Source organism: Ziziphus jujuba, chromosome 2 (assembly GCF_031755915.1).
Source record: "Ziziphus jujuba cultivar Dongzao chromosome 2, ASM3175591v1".
Taxonomy (NCBI): Eukaryota; Viridiplantae; Streptophyta; class Magnoliopsida; order Rosales; family Rhamnaceae; genus Ziziphus; species Ziziphus jujuba.
Window position 1 is genome coordinate 4,610,204 of NC_083380.1, and position 18,583 is coordinate 4,628,786.

At 37.3% G+C, this 18,583-nt stretch overlaps 1 protein-coding gene and 2 pseudogenes across 1 annotated transcript; 2 read left to right on the plus strand and 1 right to left on the minus strand.

Annotated features, from left to right (window-relative positions):
* The first annotated feature begins 469 nt into the window (after positions 1 to 469).
* LOC132800666 (secreted RxLR effector protein 161-like) lies at positions 470 to 1,192 on the plus strand. The gene is made up of 3 exons (XM_060814877.1): positions 470 to 856; positions 953 to 1,007; positions 1,140 to 1,192. Exons 1-3 carry the CDS (start codon positions 470 to 472, stop codon positions 1,190 to 1,192), a joined length of 495 nt encoding a protein of 164 aa, XP_060670860.1.
* A 624-nt stretch (positions 1,193 to 1,816) lies between these two features.
* LOC107417768 (protein trichome birefringence-like 38) lies at positions 1,817 to 3,330 on the minus strand (annotated as a pseudogene).
* An 8,991-nt stretch (positions 3,331 to 12,321) lies between these two features.
* Positions 12,322 to 16,892, plus strand: LOC107417766 (putative disease resistance RPP13-like protein 1; annotated as a pseudogene).
* Positions 16,893 to 18,583: the final 1,691 nt, after the last annotated feature.

Sequence of the window (18,583 nt, forward strand, 5' to 3'; positions counted from 1 at the left end):
TAAGGATCCTATAACCGATAAAGCTGTGTATCTTTTGTTGTATGTAGATGATATGCTACTAGCAGGTCCGAATGATAAAGTTATACTCTTTGTGAAGAATTTACTCAAGTCTGAGTTTGATATAAAAGACCTTGGACAAGCCAAGAAGATTTTAGGAATAGGAATTGTGAGAAATAGATCAAGATATGAGATGAAGCTGTTGCAATCTTCATACATTCAGAAAGTGGTGTCCAGGTTTTCAATGGAAGGTGCAAAACCAGCTAATGTTCCACTTGGTGGACATTTCAAGCTGTCTAGTGAGCAATATCCAGCTACAGAGCAAGAGAAGGAAGATATGGTAGCTGTACCATATTTAAACGCTGTGGGATCTGTGATGTATGTGATGATCTGCACTAGGCCAGATTTAGCTCATGCCATTAGTGTCTTGAGTAGATACATGGCTAACCGTGGTCGAGATCATTAGGAGGCAATGAAATGGCTTCTATGGTATTTGACACACTCGGTTAGTGAAGGATTGTCTTATAAAGGAAATTCAAGTGAAATTGAACTAATTGGGTATGTGGATTCTGACTATGCTGGTGATAGGGACAGAAGGAGATCTACTTCTTCTTATGTGTTCACTTTGGGTGGAAATTGTATAAGTTGGAAGTTTCAGTTGCAACCTGTGGTGGCTTTAACGACAACTGAATCTGAGTATATGGTAGCAACAGAGGCTACAAAAGAAGCTATTTGGCTTAAGGGTCTGTTAACAGAATTTAAAGCACTTAATCAAGAAGCTATTTTATATTCAGACAGTCAAAGTGCAATCCACTTGTGCAAAAATCCAGTGTTTCATGAAAGATCTAAGCATATTCAGGTCAGGTATCACTTTATCTGAGATATGACAGCTCAATAGGTGATTAAGTTGAAGAAAATCCCTACTGAGCTCAATCCTTCTGATATGGGTATAAAGGTGCTAACTGTTAGCAAGTTTAATACTTGCAAGAATCTACTCCAAGTTGGAGCAGGCTGATTTGGTGATGGTTATTTTTGCTGGGATGGTGATGAGCTTCTGTTGAATTGAATTTGAGGATTAGGTGGAGCTATGTGATGATTTAATCCTCAAATTTATCTTATATCGTTGTTGTAATGTGCTGTAGAAACTGGTGCAAAATCTGGTGCAGAATCTGTTTTAAGTGTTTTGAAGCTTTAGGAGGTCAAAACGGTGCACTTCATTATTTTGGAAGTAAAGAATGGCAAAATGGTCACTTTGCCTCACATCTTAAGTAGATTGACGTCGTTTTGAGCAACACCTGTTATATTTATATAGCTTTCTTCTTCATAATGTGATAGAGAGTAAAAAACATGACATTTCCAGAAAATTGCAGAAGGCGGGAAAGCTCCAAGACTCTGTTTTCATTCCCTTGTGTTCTTCTTTGTGTAACTGATATTCTTTGTGAGTTCTTTGTGAGTTCGGTAAAGAACATAGAGTGTAAAGGGTGTAACAGGGACTTTGGGTTGTGAATATCTGAGTGTTTCCATAGTTTGAGTTCTGTAATTGTTTCCTAGACAGCAATTATTCAATAAAATACCAGAAGCTCTCACCTGAGCAACGAGGATGTAGGCTATCTTGGCTGAACCTCGATAACTCTTGTTGTTGTTTGTGTTAGTTTTTCCAGTTTTGCTTTCTGATTTTCCAACACACTCCATACCATTGAATTTGACACCCAGAAAAAAGATATATCAGAGAAACTCATGGAATTACTACTTTGGTGGATTGAAAATGAATAGAACGTAGAGACTAAGAAAAGAAAAAGAGAAAATTGAGAAAGTGAGCTTACTTGTAATTTGAGGGAGAAATTCCTTGGAAGATGACTTTGGTTTTACTTGGATTCACGGTAGCATCAACCCACTTGGCCCACGTTGTCAAACCCTTCCGAAAAGCAACCATACGATCGATGTCTTTGAGAGTTTGGTTACCATCGTGAACATAATCCCATCTGCAATCAAAATGTCAAAAGTCAAAAGCCAAATTTTCATTTGATATTCAACTTTCTATAGTGTTATGATTCGACAAGAACAATAAGTTGTGTTTTGAATTGATAGAGATGATCATACGACTACTTAGGCCCTCTGCGATACCACCGAAGCCAAGTGTTGAAGATCAAAACGTCCATTTCCTTCCATAGATCACCGTTTTTAAGGGAATCAAGTTTTAGAACACGACCAATCTTTTCATTTTCGATGTCCACCAGATAATGAGAGCTAAATAGCATTGATGAAACTCCATAGTCCTACAAACTTCAGAGTATTTATTTCGCTCTATTCGTTATATCAATTGGGCCGGTAGTTCAGAAAGGATAAATTATATATGCTAAACAATGTCACTTAGATAGTCATTTACCTTGAATATCATAGCAGAAAATGAGTCATTTAATTGCACTCTGATGGTGGAATGAGGCACAGCTGCATGAAGCAAACATACAAAGGATTCATATTGGTTGAGACTAACAGAATCACCAATAAACATGATTTTCTTCCCCTTATATCTCCTTAAGAAGTCTTTAGCATCAACTCTGCAATGTGTTCACATTATACCAAAAAAAGAATTATAAATCAAGATAAGAAGGAAAGCATTAGATGAATTATAGGATAATTAATGGGGCCAAAAAAAATAAAGAAGAGCATGCTTAGTTATCAACCTTATTAATTTCTATCTTGACTAGTTTAGAGATATTGATACCAATGATATCCGTTACTTTTATGAGAAAATACTGACTTTTCTACACAGTTGACTCACAATTAACTGCTTCAAGTGCTTGTCATTATGTGATTGCTTTGAGAATAAACATTCCAGGAAGAGCGTAAGACCAGAAAAACCCAAAATTCCAACACACACACACACACAAAAAGACATGCATACATTTTGCAGCCAAGCATGAACAAATGAATAAGGGGATGACAGAGAGAAATGTGTACCTTGGCAAGTTACAGTTCATGGGTTACCATCTGTATTTGAGATATGACTTATCAGGCCGAACATATTTTAGACGGTTAAACTCTTTCCGAATGAAGGGACAAGACGAAGAGTCGTAAAGAGGATACGAATTGTCGAAAATCCAACTCCCTTGGTACATATTACAGTTTACCTTCTGCTTTCTGTCTCTGACTCTGATGGTATCATTGCCAAGATGTCCAGAGTTTGCTAAAACAAGATATAAAAAAACCAAAATGGTGGAAACAAGGAAGGAACATATTGATCTTCCAAAAGTGAAACCAGTCTTCATCTTCCTTCTCAGACAAACAGGTTAAAGAGAGAGGAGTTTAAGATCTTCCAAGCTGTTTGAAGTTATAAATGCACCATACATATTTATAAGAATTATGTCGGAACTTCGTATCTAGTTAGTTATTAACAACAATAAAATTTTTGTTTTTTTTGTTTCTTTCAACGTTTAATGTTGGGGGAGACTAAAAATAAAGAATTTATTAATTGTCATTAATTTATTGATAAAAAAATGAAAAGGAAATATCAGATTAGCTCCAAGAGTTATTAATTGCATGTAAAAAGATTCAAGCTTTTTGTTTCTCTTTTTATAAAGTAATAACTTCGAGGACATTCTCAACAAACTTTGGAGGTATTTGCAATTTGGTTAGAGAATGTAGATTGAAGATTTAAAAGAAGGGTTTGTGTTGTTTTAGATCTGCGGTGCATATTTGCCAAATATCACATGCAAGAAGATGAGCAACACCTCACTGAAAGAGGCATTACACAGTATCATATTGGCCCTCAATCTTGCACGAAATAGGACGGAAAGTGAAAGGCTGTACTTGATCTGTCTAAAGTATATAACTATATATTATATTAATTATTAGAATGTGTTGAAGGGAATGACAAGCATAAAGTTCTTATATTGTGAAAAATCGTCAAAACCAGTTTTGGACTTCTCCTTTTTTATTCTTTTTTTAATAACTGAAGTAAAGCCAAAAGAGCACATGGTTACAAAAGAGATTTGGCAAAAACTCTCTTTTCGGGGAAAAAGACTTTTGGACTTTTAAATTATGTTTGGTTTACATAATATAATTGGACTGCACACAAAGTTGTACCGAACGTCGTATTGGCTGAAATTGATCCGAATATAGCCCAACCCAATGCTATTTTGTACCTCCCAAATGTCTTATATGATTTTTATTTTATTTATTAATAAGAAAGGGAAGATTCATACAAAATGAGTGAAATACACATCGTTTTTTTTTCTTTTCCAATATGCAAGTGGAAGCCAAGTTAAAAAAATAAATAAATAAATAAATATTAGTTCCAAATATTTTTTTTAATCAAATTTAGGTGCTTAGAGGTCGAGAAAAGATTTTTTTTTTTATTAAAAAAAAGGGGTTTAATTTAAAGATATTGGAATGACCATCACTCTTTTTATCTTTCAATCAACAGATCTGACAGCTTAATCAAAGCATTATGCCAAACAGCATCCATTGATGCAGGAGCTATTTTAGTTGATGTTGCATTTGGAGTATGTGCCCAACTTGGTAATTGGGAATTATGCTAAACAAATCCTCCATCCTGGATACCCAAAAGGCACAAGCATAATTAAAAGCTTCAAAATAATTTATTTTTGTGTAGGGAAAAAAAAAATCTAAAATGTATATTGGACGGTGAAAAGTATATGGATTTACTTTTTTGGTTGGAATGAAAAGAATGTGGTTATTCTTCTACAAAATATATATGCATAGTTTGATTCGCTGCAATTTTCACATTTTAAATGTTGTTGTTGTTATTATTATTATTATTATAGAATTGCTTTTTTTTTTCTTGTTCAGAATTACATCTTTTTCTTGTTCTTTTTATATTTTGTTTATGAGATTGATTTCTTATGTGTATAAGAAGATTTTGTCAGTAGTCTGATTCATCATTTCACTTCTTTATTTATACTCTTTGTAATTTTTTTGGAGGTAGTAGTACGACGTGTATTAACTACATATTTCTTACAAAACTTCACTGCATGCTTTGATTAATTTATGCTTGAGTAATTCTGATTTCTAATTTGTTTTGGTACTTAGGAACAATCTTATGCAGCGATTGTAAGGGGCTTCAAGTCTGGGCAACATTTTTTTCTTTTTCACGGCTAGTCAAAAAAATCTTTAATTCTTAAGAGTGCACGTTGTTTTTGTTTGGCTACTGTATGGGGGTCGTATCATTCCAATTTTTTTTTTTTCTTCTTTGAATGAGAATTTTGTTCTGACAGGTCAAACCAAATGCAAAGAATATATTCTAACTTGGTGTTTTTAATCTTGAACTTGGCAAGGACCTTTCACGCAAGATGAAGCAGAAAAAAGAAAAGAAGAAAAAAAAAAAGTAAAAGAAAAAATACATGGGCTTGAATAGGTTTCAAACAACGCGCTTGAATTTCATTCTGGGCCCTAGGCCCATTTTCATATTGAGTATTAAGGGCTATTCTATTAGCCCAGCAGTAGTTCAACAGCAGCGCAAACCTGGTATCGATCACGTTTGCATGCTCGTGATGGTTCTTCCTCCACCTCATCATCGGAGTTGATATGATAAAAGGCAAGTGTTTTGTTCATTTTTAAAAATAAAACTTGTGTCTAAAAACAAGTTTATATCCTGTTCTAAAAACTATTAAAAAAAAGTTGGTATTTTTTTAGGTTCTTATTAATTTGCTTGAAGCCTCGAATTAAATATTTGTATATTACGGTATTAATTTTACAACATTACTTTAATGGTTGACATGGTGCCAGTTAACCTTTTAACGAGTAATTTGTGACCATTTTTACATTTTTTTTCCCCCCCTTCTCATTTTTGTGGGCAGATGTATCAGGGATTTGTCATAACCATCTTTTCACCTACCATGATCATATACAAGAATGGTATCGTCAACATTATTCACCTAACTTTTTATTTTATTTTATTTTATTTTTGACATCCAATTATTTGATTACTTTTCATGGAACCAATTTTGCCAACAACTTCCAATGGGGTCGCGTCTGAAATTTTAAAATATAAAGAGTAAGGACAAGACATTCACCAATAAATAAAAAAAAAAAGAAAACGACAAGATAAACAAGTGGGAAACTTCCCTGATGGTATTAAGAAAACCGGTTGCAGACTAGGATATGTTCCACAAAAACTAAATGATCTGAGTTTCAGATTGCATACTCATAACTCCTGTTAATCTGCTATTGATAATAATTTCCTCACAACACATGGCTGCGGAACTGGTGGGTGGAGCTTTCCTCTCGGCCTCACTTAAGGTGCTGTTTGATAGGTTGGCTTCTCAGGAGGTCGTTGACTTCATCAAGGGAAAGAAACTAAATGACGGGCTGCTAAAAAAGTTTGTTGTCTGCTAATACTGTGATCAATGATGCTGAGGAGAAGCAAATTAGAAATCCTGATGTCAAGCAATGGCTTTATGAGCTCAGAGAAGCTTCCTATGATGCAGAGGACCTGATCTATCAAATCAACACTGAAGCTTTGCGATGCAAGATGGAAGGTGAAAACAGAAGCAGCACAAGTCAGGTACGGAATCTCTTCTCTACTTGGTTCACTAGTTTTAACAACATAGTGGAACCCAAACTTGTGGAGATTCTTGATAGACTAGAATATATTGTTAAACAAAAAGATGTCCTGGGTTTGAAAGAGGTTGTTGAGAGAAGATCTTCACCTCGGTTACCATCAACCTGTTGTGGTTCTCTGACCACTTTAGAGAAGAAATATGAGAAGAAAAATAAAAAGAATTCTATTAATCTCTTAGAAATAGAATACAAAAATAAAAACTTCTCTCATGGAGGATTCTCACGTGGAACCTCTCTCTACACTCTCCAATTCTCTTTGGAATTGCTCACTCTTCTCTCAAGCTCTCTCTGGAACTTAAACACTCTCTCTCTCGGAGTTTCCTCTCAATATTTCTCACTTGGGATAATATTGAGCTTGCTCTCTTGGCTTGGCTTTCATACAACGGGATGGAGCCTATTTATAGGCTTACAACAGCCTCTGCAGAGCCCACAATTGTTGAACAATCCATTTTCGGTGCAGCAATGGTGTCAAAAATGGTGGCTGTCAAAAATGGTGGCTGTGGTTGGTGCGGCTGTGGTTGGTGCAGCTGGACTTCACAATTCTCCCCCTCCAGCCGCATTTAAAACTGATGGTCATCTGCCATCTATTCCAGCTATGTCTCTGCATAGCTTCAGTTTCTCTTGAGCAACAACTTTTGTTAGCATATCTGCTGGATTCTCTTTTGTGTGAATCTTCATCAGTTTCAGCAACTGTTGATCTATTATTTCGCGTATCCAATGATAGCGGATGTCAATGTGCTTTGTACGGGAATGATACATTGAGTTTTTGCTCAAATCCATGGCACTTTGGTTATCACAATGTATCTTGTAGTCTTCTTGCTTGATGCCCAATTCTGTGAGAAAACGCTTTAACCACAACATTTCCTTACCCGCTTCTGCTGCGGCAATGTACTCTGCTTCAGTAGTGGATAAAGCAACACACTTCTACAATCTTGACTGCCATGACACAGCTCCCCCTGCAAAAGTGTAGAGATAACCTGATGTAGACTTTCTATTATCAGGGTCTCCGGCCATATCTGCATCTGTATAGCCTTCTAAGATTGGATCACCTCCCCCGTAGCTCAAGCACAGCTTCGATGTACCTTTAAGATACCTGAGAATCCATTTGACTGCTTCCCAGTGTTTCTTTCCAGGATTTGAAAGAAATCTGCTCACAACACCTACTGCATGAGCAATGTCTAGTCTGGTACACACCATTGCATACATCAGACTTCCTACCGCTGAAGAATATGGTACTGAAGCCATCTCCTCTATCTCTTCTTTGGATGAGGGGCACAATCTCTTACTCAACTTGAAATGATTTGCAAGTGGAATGCTGACCGGTTTGGCTTTATCCATGTTGAATCTCTTTATCACCCGTTCAACATACTTCTCTTGAGATAGCCATAACCTTCTATTCTTCCTGTCTCGGATTATTTGCATTCCCAAAATTTGTTGAGCTGGTCCTAAGTCTTTCATATCAAAGGACTTGGACAATTCTTTCTTCAGCTGACTAATCTTCATTGCATCTTGTCCAACGATCAACATGTCGTCCACATATAGAAAAAGTGCAATGAAGTTTCCACCTGAAAATTTTTGAATATAAACACACTGGTCTGCTGTAGTCCTTTTATAGCCTTGACTCACCATAAACGAGTCAAACTTCTTATACCATTGTCTTGGTGCTTGCTTGAGGCCATACAAGCTCTTCTTTAGCTTGCATACGAGGTTTTCTTTCCCTGAAACCTCAAATCCTTCTGGCTGCTCCATGTAGATTTCTTCATGTAAATCACCGTGAAGAAATGCTGTCTTCACATCCATCTGTTCAAGCTCTAGGTTTAGACTTGCTACTAAACCAAAAATGACTCGAATTGAAGTCATTTTTACCATTGGTGAAAAAATCTCATCAAAGTCAATTCCTTTCTTCTGAAGAAATCCTTTGACCACCAATCGGGCTTTGTGTTTCACCACCTTTCCGCTGCCATCTTTCTTGAGCTTGAACACCCATTTATTCTTTAGTGCCTTCTTTCCTGTTGGAAGCTCAACCAACTCATAAGTATGATTTTTTTGCAAGGATTCCATCTCATCTTGCATTGCTTGCAGCCACTTTTCCTTCTCTTGATGAGAAACAGCTTCCTGGAAACTCTCTGGCTCCCCCTCTTCAGTAAGCAAAATATACTCAGATTCTGGAAATCTCTTTGATGGAATTCGGCCTCGCTCAGATCTCCGAACTTGTAAACCACTGGTTTCAGGAGATGTACCATCATCTGACCGCTGTGATGGCCCTGCAGCTGCTTGAGAGGATTGAGTCTCCCCCTGCTCAATATCCCCTTCTTCCTCCTGGTCTGCTTTTGGTATATCTTCATGCACCTCATTATCTTCTGTGGCTATTTGTGCTGGTGCTGAATTAGGACAAAAATTCTCGGCACTAGAACTACAATTAGGAGACATTCTAGGCTTTTCAATGTCTTCCATTTTCTGGTTTTCATGGAATACTACATCCCTGCTTCTAATAACCTTCTTTGTTTTCGGGTCCCATAACCTGTATCCAAATTCTTCATCTCCATATCCTATAAAGATACATGGAGTAGATCTTGCATCGAGCTTCTGTCTGAGCTCATTGGATACATGTACATAAGCTAAACAACCAAACACTCTTAAATGAGAGTAGGAGGGAATCTTACCCGACCACACTTTCTCCGGAATGTCAAAATTCAACGGTACTGACGGTGATCTGTTGATTAAATAGCAGGCGGCACGAACAGCTTCTCCCCAGAATGGCTTTGGCAGCTTAGCCATACTGATCATACTTCTGACCTTTTCCATAATGGTTCGGTTCATTCTTTCGGCTATTCCATTATGTTGTGGGGTGTGAGGGACCGTCTTCTCATGTCGAATGCCGTGTCTTCTGTAGTAGGCATCGAACTCCTTGGAAGTATACTCGCCTCCATTATCTGAGCGGAGACATTTCAGCTTCTTTCCTGTTTCACGCTCTACCATGGTATGAAACAGTTTGAAGGAATCCAATACCTGGTCCTTTTTTTTCAAGAAATATACCCACACCTTTCTTGAAGCATCATCAATGAAGGTCAGGAAATACTTGTTGCCACCTAATGATTCCACTTCCATGGGACCACAAACATCAGAGTGCACCAGACTAAGCAACTCTGATATTCTCAATGCAGAGGAACTGAAGGAGACTCTATGTTGCTTACCAAACAAGCAGTGATTATAAGGATCTAGCGCAGCATCCTTGCAAACAGTGATAAGCTTCTTCCTTGCCAAAGTGGATAATCCTTTTTCACTCATGTGACCGAGTCTCTGGTGCCACAGATTTTGAGACGCCTCTCCTTCTGCAATATTGAGGCTATCTGCACATATCTTCACATGAGTCTTGTACAACGTTCCACAAATATGTCCTCGGGCGACAACTATGGCACCTTTCGTCATTTTCCATGTGCCTTTGCTGAAGTAGTTGTCATAGCCTTGCTTGTCTAAGGCTGCTCCCGAAAGTAGATTAAGCCGAAGGTCTGGAACATGACGGACATCCTTCAAAGTGATTGTACAACCAACATTCGTTTTTATCTGAATATCACCAGTTCCCATAATCTTTGCGAAACTGGAATTTCCCATCTTTACCGTACCAAAGTCTCCTACTTTGTACGTTTTGAAGAAATCTCTATGTGGAGTGACATGGTAGGATGCTGCAGTATCGACTACCCACTCAACATTTTGGGTTGATATATGAAGGTATGTCTCTTCTTCGGTGGAGCAGAGCGCCACTTCTCCTGTACAAGTGACTAGTGTCTCTCCATCCTTCTTCGGCTGATTACCTTGGAGTCTCTGCTCTCTCAACAACTTTCTGCAGTTCTTCTTCATGTGACCCTCCAGGCCACAATGATAGCACTTATACGATGATTTTCTGCCGTCTGTAGATCTGCCTCTGCTCTTGCTCCTGCCTCTCCCCCTATCTCGACCACCTCTTTGCTGTCTTCCTCTCTCTGTGACGAGGGCATGTGACTGATCCATGCCAATGTCCTTTCTCCTAGCCTCTTCATTAAATAGGGCATCCTTAACCATAGACATAGTAAGTTTGCCATTCGGGGCCGAATTGCTGAGAGAGACTACCAATGTCTCCCAACTGTCTGGAAGAGAGCTTAGAAGTAGGAGGGCCTGATCCTCATCCCCTAGTTGATAATCCACAGCAGATAGTTGATTTACCAAGCTCTGGAACTCACTGGTATGCTCGACTATAGAAGTTCCACTCTGTAATTTTAGATTTACCAATCGCTTAAGCAATAGGGCTTTGTTCCGAGCAGTCTTGGCCTGGTACATGTCCTCCAATTTTGTCCAGATGGCATATGCATCCGTTTCCTTCGCTACATGATGGAAGACACTGTGGTCGATCCATTGCCTGATCTGACCGATCGTTTTCTTGTTTAATTTCTTCCATTCTGCTACTTTGCTGGGATCGGGGTTTTCTCCTTTAGCTTCTATAGGATCAAACAGATCCTTACAATTGAGGAGATCTTCCATCCGAGGTCTCCAAAGTGTATAATTTGTGGCAGTGAGCTTAACCATAGCTCCCGAAGATGATTCTTCCATTGACATTATGGCTTGACCAAAAAATGGAGCTGAATTTGGCAAAACGGAGTTAACCGTTGCGTCCGGAACGACCGAAAATGGTGGACTTGACTCTTCCGAGGTCAAAATATAATTACCAGAAATTTTGGGGCAAATATGTAATTTCACAAAATTTCTGGGTCAACCTACAAATACAGAAACTACAGGGGTCAATCTGTAATTTCCAATAGTTCAGGGGCTGATCCATAATTTCAGAAACTTCTGATGACGTGGCAGACTGTGCTGACGTGTCACCACGTGGCAGATGACGTGTCGGCTGACGTGGCTGACGGCGTGTCGGCTGGCGTGGCAGATGACGTGGCAGACTGTGCTGACGTGGCAACACGTGGCAGATGATGTGTCGGCTGACGTGGCTGACGACGTGTCGGCTGGCGTGGCAGATGATGTGGCAGACTGTTCTGACGTGTCAACATGTGGCAGATGACGTGGCAGGGGTGCGCTGACGTGTCTGCTGACGTGGTCGTCTTCAACCTCCAGACGGCGCGTGAGGCACGTGACTTGTTGCAGAAAACTTCAGGCGGCGCGTGCGGGCGCCTGAGACGGTGGCTGGCTCTCCGGCGAACTTGTGTGTTCTCCTCTCGTCGGGTACTTTCACCTGGTATTGTCAAATTAATTATTTGAGCAACTTTTCAAAACACCAACTTGAAGAACAGTAGCTTTGTTTCTTCAAATTTTGAACCCAAGCTCTCGACCTGGAGCTCTGATACCACTTGTTGTGGTTCTCTGACCACTTTAGAGAAGAAATATGAGAAGAAAAATAAAAAGAATTCTATTAATCTCTTAGAAATAGAATACAAAAATAAAAACTTCTCTCATGGAGGATTCTCACGTGGAGCCTCTCTCTACACTCTCCAATTCTCTCTGGAATTGCTCACTCTTCTCTCAAGCTCTCTCTGGAACTTAAACACTCTCTCTCTCGGAGTTTCCTCTCAATATTTCTCACTTGGGATAATATTGAGCTTGCTCTCTTGGCTTGGCTTTCATACAACGGGATGGAGCCTATTTATAGGCTTACAACAGCCTCTGCAGAGCCCACAATTGTTGAACAATCCATTTTCGGTGCAGCAATGGTGTCAAAAATGGTGGCTGTGGTTGGTGCGGCTGGACTTCACACAACCTTGGTAGAAAACTCTGATGTTTATGGAAGGGAAGGTAGCAAAGAGGTCATTGTTGAATTGTTGGTATCAAATGATTTAGGTGGGAGCAAGATATCTGTGATCCCCATAGTCGGGATGTGTGGGATTGGCAAGACCACCCTTGCTCAACTTGTTTACAATGATCCTAGAGCGAATAACTACGATCTCAAGGCATGGGTTACTGTATCAGATGACTTTGATGTATCTACACTAACAAAAACAATTCTTGAGACCGTAACTTCCCAAACATGCTATGTCAAAGATCCATTTCAACTTCAAAGCTAGATTGAGGGAAGCATTGGTGGGGAAAAAGTTTCTTTTTGTCCTAGATGATGTTTGGAATGAGAACTACGATCTTTGGAATGCCGTAAAGAGTCCTTTTGATTCTGGAGCCTGTGGAAGTAAAATCATTGTGACAACAAGAAATGGAAATATCGCATCAATGATGGGCACTGTTCCAAATCATCACTTAGAGCTAATGTCCGAGGAGGATTCTTGGTCATTATTTGCAAAACATGCCTTTAGCAACATAAAGTCAGGTGTGCGTCCAGATTTAGAAGCAATAGGTAGAAAAATCATTAAAAAGTGCAATGGTTTGCCTTTAGCTGTAAAATCACTCGGTGGTCTCTTGCGCGGTGAATCAAATGCTGAGGAATGGGAAAATGTGTTAAACAATGACATGTGGGAGTTGGTTGAAAAGGAGAGTAATATTCTCCCTGCTTTATGGCTGAGCTACCATTATCTTCCTTTCCATCTAAAACCCTGTTTTGCTTATTCTTCAATATATCCAAAAGATTGGAGGTTTACAAAAGAAGAATTGATCTTAATGTGGATAGCAGAAGATCTATTGCAACCCCATAAAAGGAAGAGTTCAGAGGATGTAGGAGATGATTACTTTAATGATTTAATATCAAGATCTTTATTTCATCCTGTTAAGCAGCCGGAACAGTTGGTACAGTTGGAACTGTTCAGATCCACCGAGAGAACGTTTACTATGCATGATCTTGTGAACGATTTAGCAAAATTTGTTTCAGGAGAATTTTCATTGCGGCTGGATGACAACGTCCCGCTTGCACTAGTAAGAAAGACTCGCCATATATCGTATGTGAGAAGTAAGAGATATGAAAGTAGGAAATACAAGGATTTATTTGAAAACAAATGTCTGAGGTCTTTTTTACCATTAGATTGTCGGGAATATCAATATAATCTCGCTATCGTTAGGAAAAAGAGTCCTGTCGACTGTGAAAAACTATTGTCAACAATGCCCTTCTTAAGAGTACTCTCTGTACGTGGATATTATACCACTGGGTTGGTCGATTCAGTTAGCGGATTGACACTTCTAAGCTACTTGGATTTATCTTACACTGCGCTAAAAGAGCTACCTGAGACCATATATAATTTATACAATTTGCAGATATTGATGTTGGCATGGTGTGAAGAGCTGACTCACTTGAGTGACTCGATTGATAATCTGAAACAGTTAAGGCACTTGCATTTATCTTATACTAATATTAATAAGATACCTGATACACTGTGTGGCTTGTCCAACTTGCATACACTATTGTTGAATGGATGTTGTCGTCTTAAGAGATTACCAAGCAATATAGCAAGTCTAATCAACTTGCGCCATCTTGATATTGAAAATTGCTCGAATTTGGAAGGGATGCCACCGCAAATATGTGAGATGAAATATTTGCGAACATTAACAGGTTTTACGGTCGGCAAACACGATGATGGGTGGTGCAACATTGGAAAATTAGGACAGCTTCAAAACATGAGCAGAAATCTTTGTATCACAAGGATTGGAAATGTAGTTGATGTGGGAGATGTTTTGAATGTCAATTTGAAGGAGAAGAAGTACATAACTGATTTGACTTTGGACGAGGGGTGGAACAGTCAAACAGATGATTCACAAAAATCAAGAGAATTGCTTGGGGGTCTCCAACCTCAGAGAGAAATTGAGAAATTACAGATTATGCATTACAAAGGCACAAGATTTCCAGCTAGGCTGGTAGATGGTACATTTTCTCATCTAGTAGGGCTGAGGCTTTGGAATTGTAGAAATTGTTACGAGGTACCGCCGCTTGGGCATCTACCCTCTCTTAAATCCCTTCATATCAGTGGATTTAATTTGATGGAGAGAATAGGTGAAGGATTCTATTCAAATGGTTCTGCTAGTGTGGGAAAGCCATTTAGATGTTTAGAATATCTTAGCTTTTGTGATATGCCGGAGTGGAAGGAGTGGTTATTTGTTGCGGCTGATCATAGTGAAGGTGGAGTTTTTCCTCGTCTTGAGAAGCTTGTTTTCTCAAATTGCCCCAAGTTAAAAGCGGGATGCTTACCTAGTTATCTTCCTTCTTTGGCAAAGCTTGACATCGGGGGAAGTGATCAACTAGTGGCTTCACTTCCAAGGACTCAACAGTTGGACACTGCATTTCCACGTCTTCAGCATTTTACGATAATTAACTCTTCCATGCAGTCCATTCCAGAAATGCCCTCAAATTTAAAAGATCTGACATTTTTCAATTGCAATAAGCTGTTTGCACCACCCATACAATGGAAATTGCAAGGACTCACCTCTCTCACAAACTTGGATATCTGTGAAAGTGAAGATATAGTGGATTCCTTTCCGGAGGAGGGCCTATTTCCTACCTCTTTGACAACTCTCAGATTACGCATACTTCCAAACCTGAAATCGTTAAATGGCAATGCCTTTCGACACCTCACATCCCTTAAAATCCTTGATATTAAAGAATGCGATCAGCTTCAGTGTTTGCCAGAAGGTCTACCCACTTCTCTATCTCTTTTAGAAATTGGAGGTTGTCTATTGCTAAATCAACGGTGCAAGAGAGAGACAGGGAAGATTGGCACAAGATTGCTTACGTCTCTCGTATCCTTGTCGACGGTGAAGCTATATAACAAGCATTCGGCAAATGTATTGTCTCTGTTCTCTAATATCTCGGTCCAATTGCATCCAGGTACTTACTTTTTCCCTCACTGTTTAGAATTCGTTTCGTTTCAACAGATATCTATGAATAAAAATAAATTAAAAGAAGAGTATTTTTTTTTTAATATTTTTTAAACATCTCATATTCATGTAGTGACCGTATTATTTATTTAGCAGAGTTCTTAGCACCTTGGTATTGGTTCAAAGTCTTTGATTCTCTTAACGGTACTATTATTGCTTATTTCTTACAAATTTTTTTCTTGCCCTCTATTAGTATTTTAAGTTCCATTTTTGCTATCTATGCTTTCTTTCTCCAATTGTGGAAAAGCAGTTGTGTTGTCTAGATTCTTATTGTCGAATCGTTCAGTTTTATCTCTCTTTTTTCTCCCTTGTGTGGTTGTGGAGACTACTTGAACGGAACAGAAAGGAGAAGAAATCACCAAACCAAAAATGTCACTTTACAATTTTTGTGATTTCTTTACTCTTCCTTGTTATATGAAGTTGAAAGAGATGGAATTTATTTGATGTGTTATTTGTGTTTTTCTATCTTCCGAAGAAGCACAACAGCATATTAGAAAAAGATCATCAGCTACGAATTCATTGGAAAACAGACCAGGAAACTTTAACTGGACAAGGCAAGCAGACCTTAACCATAGCTCCTGATTACCTCAAGAAGATGTGAACTTTCAGAGACAATGATAACATAAGCAATGCTGGATATCCTACATCAATGCAATTTAAGGAAGAAAGTGAAATTTGCATGTACTTCTTGATGGTAAATCTGTATGATCAGCAATGTCCAACAGTGTCTCTGTTCTCTCATTTCTCCAATTACTTCCAGGTATTTTTTTTCTGCACAAATAATTTTCTTTACACATCTTCATTATTGTTGTGTCTCTGTTTCATTCATTTAGCAGCTGTTAGCCCTGGCAGCTCATATTCCTTTTGTTCATATAAGTATGACTGCTACTTGTCTTATTGGTATATTAAACACTTGGTTTCTCACAAATTTAATTTATTACTGGTAGGTGGTCCAATTCAAGTTCTCTCAAGTAAAGTAACAATACTGGAGGCGGACTAATTTTGTTATCCAATAATATTTTCCTGCTGATTTCAACAAAGCCAAGTTCTTTCTTCTATTGATTCTGAAGTTCAGTTCTAGCTAGTTCTTTACCATTGACTAGATTGACAATTATCCCAGACGTGTCTTTGATTGCTTCATACTTTTATTGCAAGGTTTCGTGACTTATTTTTGATACGTTTTCTTTTCGTTTAGTTTCAAATGTAATATAAAATTGTCTTTTCATAAACTTGACAGTCAATTTCTAGGAAATTGTAATGTACACATATATATATACTAATACATACATATATATATATATATGTATACAAATTGAAGTTTCTAGAGTATGATGATAATTTAAGCTTTGATCTGAGCTCCTCCACTTCGTCTGAAAAAGGAGAGCCTCCATTCCTAGATCATTGATGCAACAAGGAAGCAATGGAAGCTTGACCAAAGAATGCTAGCGACAAACGAGCGTTGTGAAAAGATGAATAATAGTCATTAACCTTTTTATTTCTTTTGATGAACATTATAGTGAGCTTAATTAAAACAATTTAATGAGTACCACTTACTCCAAAACAAAATAATTTCTTATATTTATTTTCTATTATCTTAGCTAACAACGCCTTTTTTTTTTCTTTTTTCTTTTTTTTCCTTTTTATATGTTGTCCCAAACTCCATAAATATCCTAACATAAATATATAAAAATATAATTAAGTACTACAATCACTAGATACATTATTTATAGTAAAAGAATATAAATTCTATAGTTGAAAGAAGCTTTTCTTTCACATGCTTCTTAAGATGGTCTTTTGCCATTTCTTACTGTTCCATAGTTCGAGAGGTTCCGCTTCTACAGGATTTAAAATATTGATAATGATTTTCTTCTATGAAATTGCATTCTCAACAATGTAGTTAATAAGATGAGCATCGTTTCTATGGCCGGTATTGTCTTTTACTTCCACTTCCATGAGGTAAAGATGAGGGCATTTTGTAGCTTTCATTAACTCACCCAGTTTACCATTCCAGGCCAACATCTTGAGGTCAAGTTTGTTAAGATAAGGAAATGCCTTCACATAAGGAATTAATTTAACAACATTATTGTTATAGGATAGATTAAGTATCAAATTTAGCTACTTGAAATTTGTTAAAGCAGGATTAATTGCAAAAAATATGACATCCACAAGCAATATTTTGCATACAAGAGTTTATTGAATTAGTGGTCCAATCCATTCAAAGCTATATAACCTTTAATTATATTCCTTTGGTACAATAAAACATCCTTTCTCTCAATTTGGAATCCTGAGCTGTGTACATACCTCTTTTACAAGAGTCAAGCCACTTATAGTTTTAAAATAAATTTTGTTGTTTCATATAGAAAATTCAAGGATTTTAAAAGTTTGGATTTTGAAAATTTAAAATCTGAAAATTTAAAATTTGAACGGCACCTGACATTAGACTATGCTGTCTATATATTATTCGTGGAATAAAATCAACTGCAGTTTGTCAAAAAGATTTAATTTGGAGTTTTTATTGATTGAATAACCTATAATAATTGTCTAGGCTAGCTATTTAGGCTAGCTATTGGATTTGGGAAAATTTTGAAAAAATAATTCTATTAAATTTTAGGCAAGAAAACTTAAACATTACAAGAACAAAGAAACATCCTAATTAGGTTGGTATCCTTCCAACTCTCAATCACATACAAACATTCTTTAACATTTATTTTACCATTTTTTATTTTATCAGATAGTTAAATAATTTTAGTTTGCCAAATATTTTATATGGCAACTTAAGGCTTGCCAAGTAGTATACCAAATAGTAAATTTATAGTTGTTCTTTAATCTTAATTCAATTGTTATTTTCATTAATTGAATTGATTTGAGAAGGATTTATTTGATATGATTATTAATTTTTGATGGCCTTTTGGATTGCTTGAAATATATGAAAACACTTTTTAATTTTATTGGTCTACTAAGATATTTCACAATTAATAGTTCTATAAAATTAATTAGATATTTAATTGATTTGGCATTTTTATATTCAATTTTATGACGGATGTAATTTAATTAGCTACTTTGCGTTTTGATTGGTTGGAAGCCAATTAAAATGTCTAATTGATTTTATTGGACAGTTAATTTTTTGTTATTTGACTACCCATTATTATTGATTGGGTTATATGTCAGACACTATAATTTTTAGATCGTTAACTTGAGTTGGCAACCAATTCGTTAT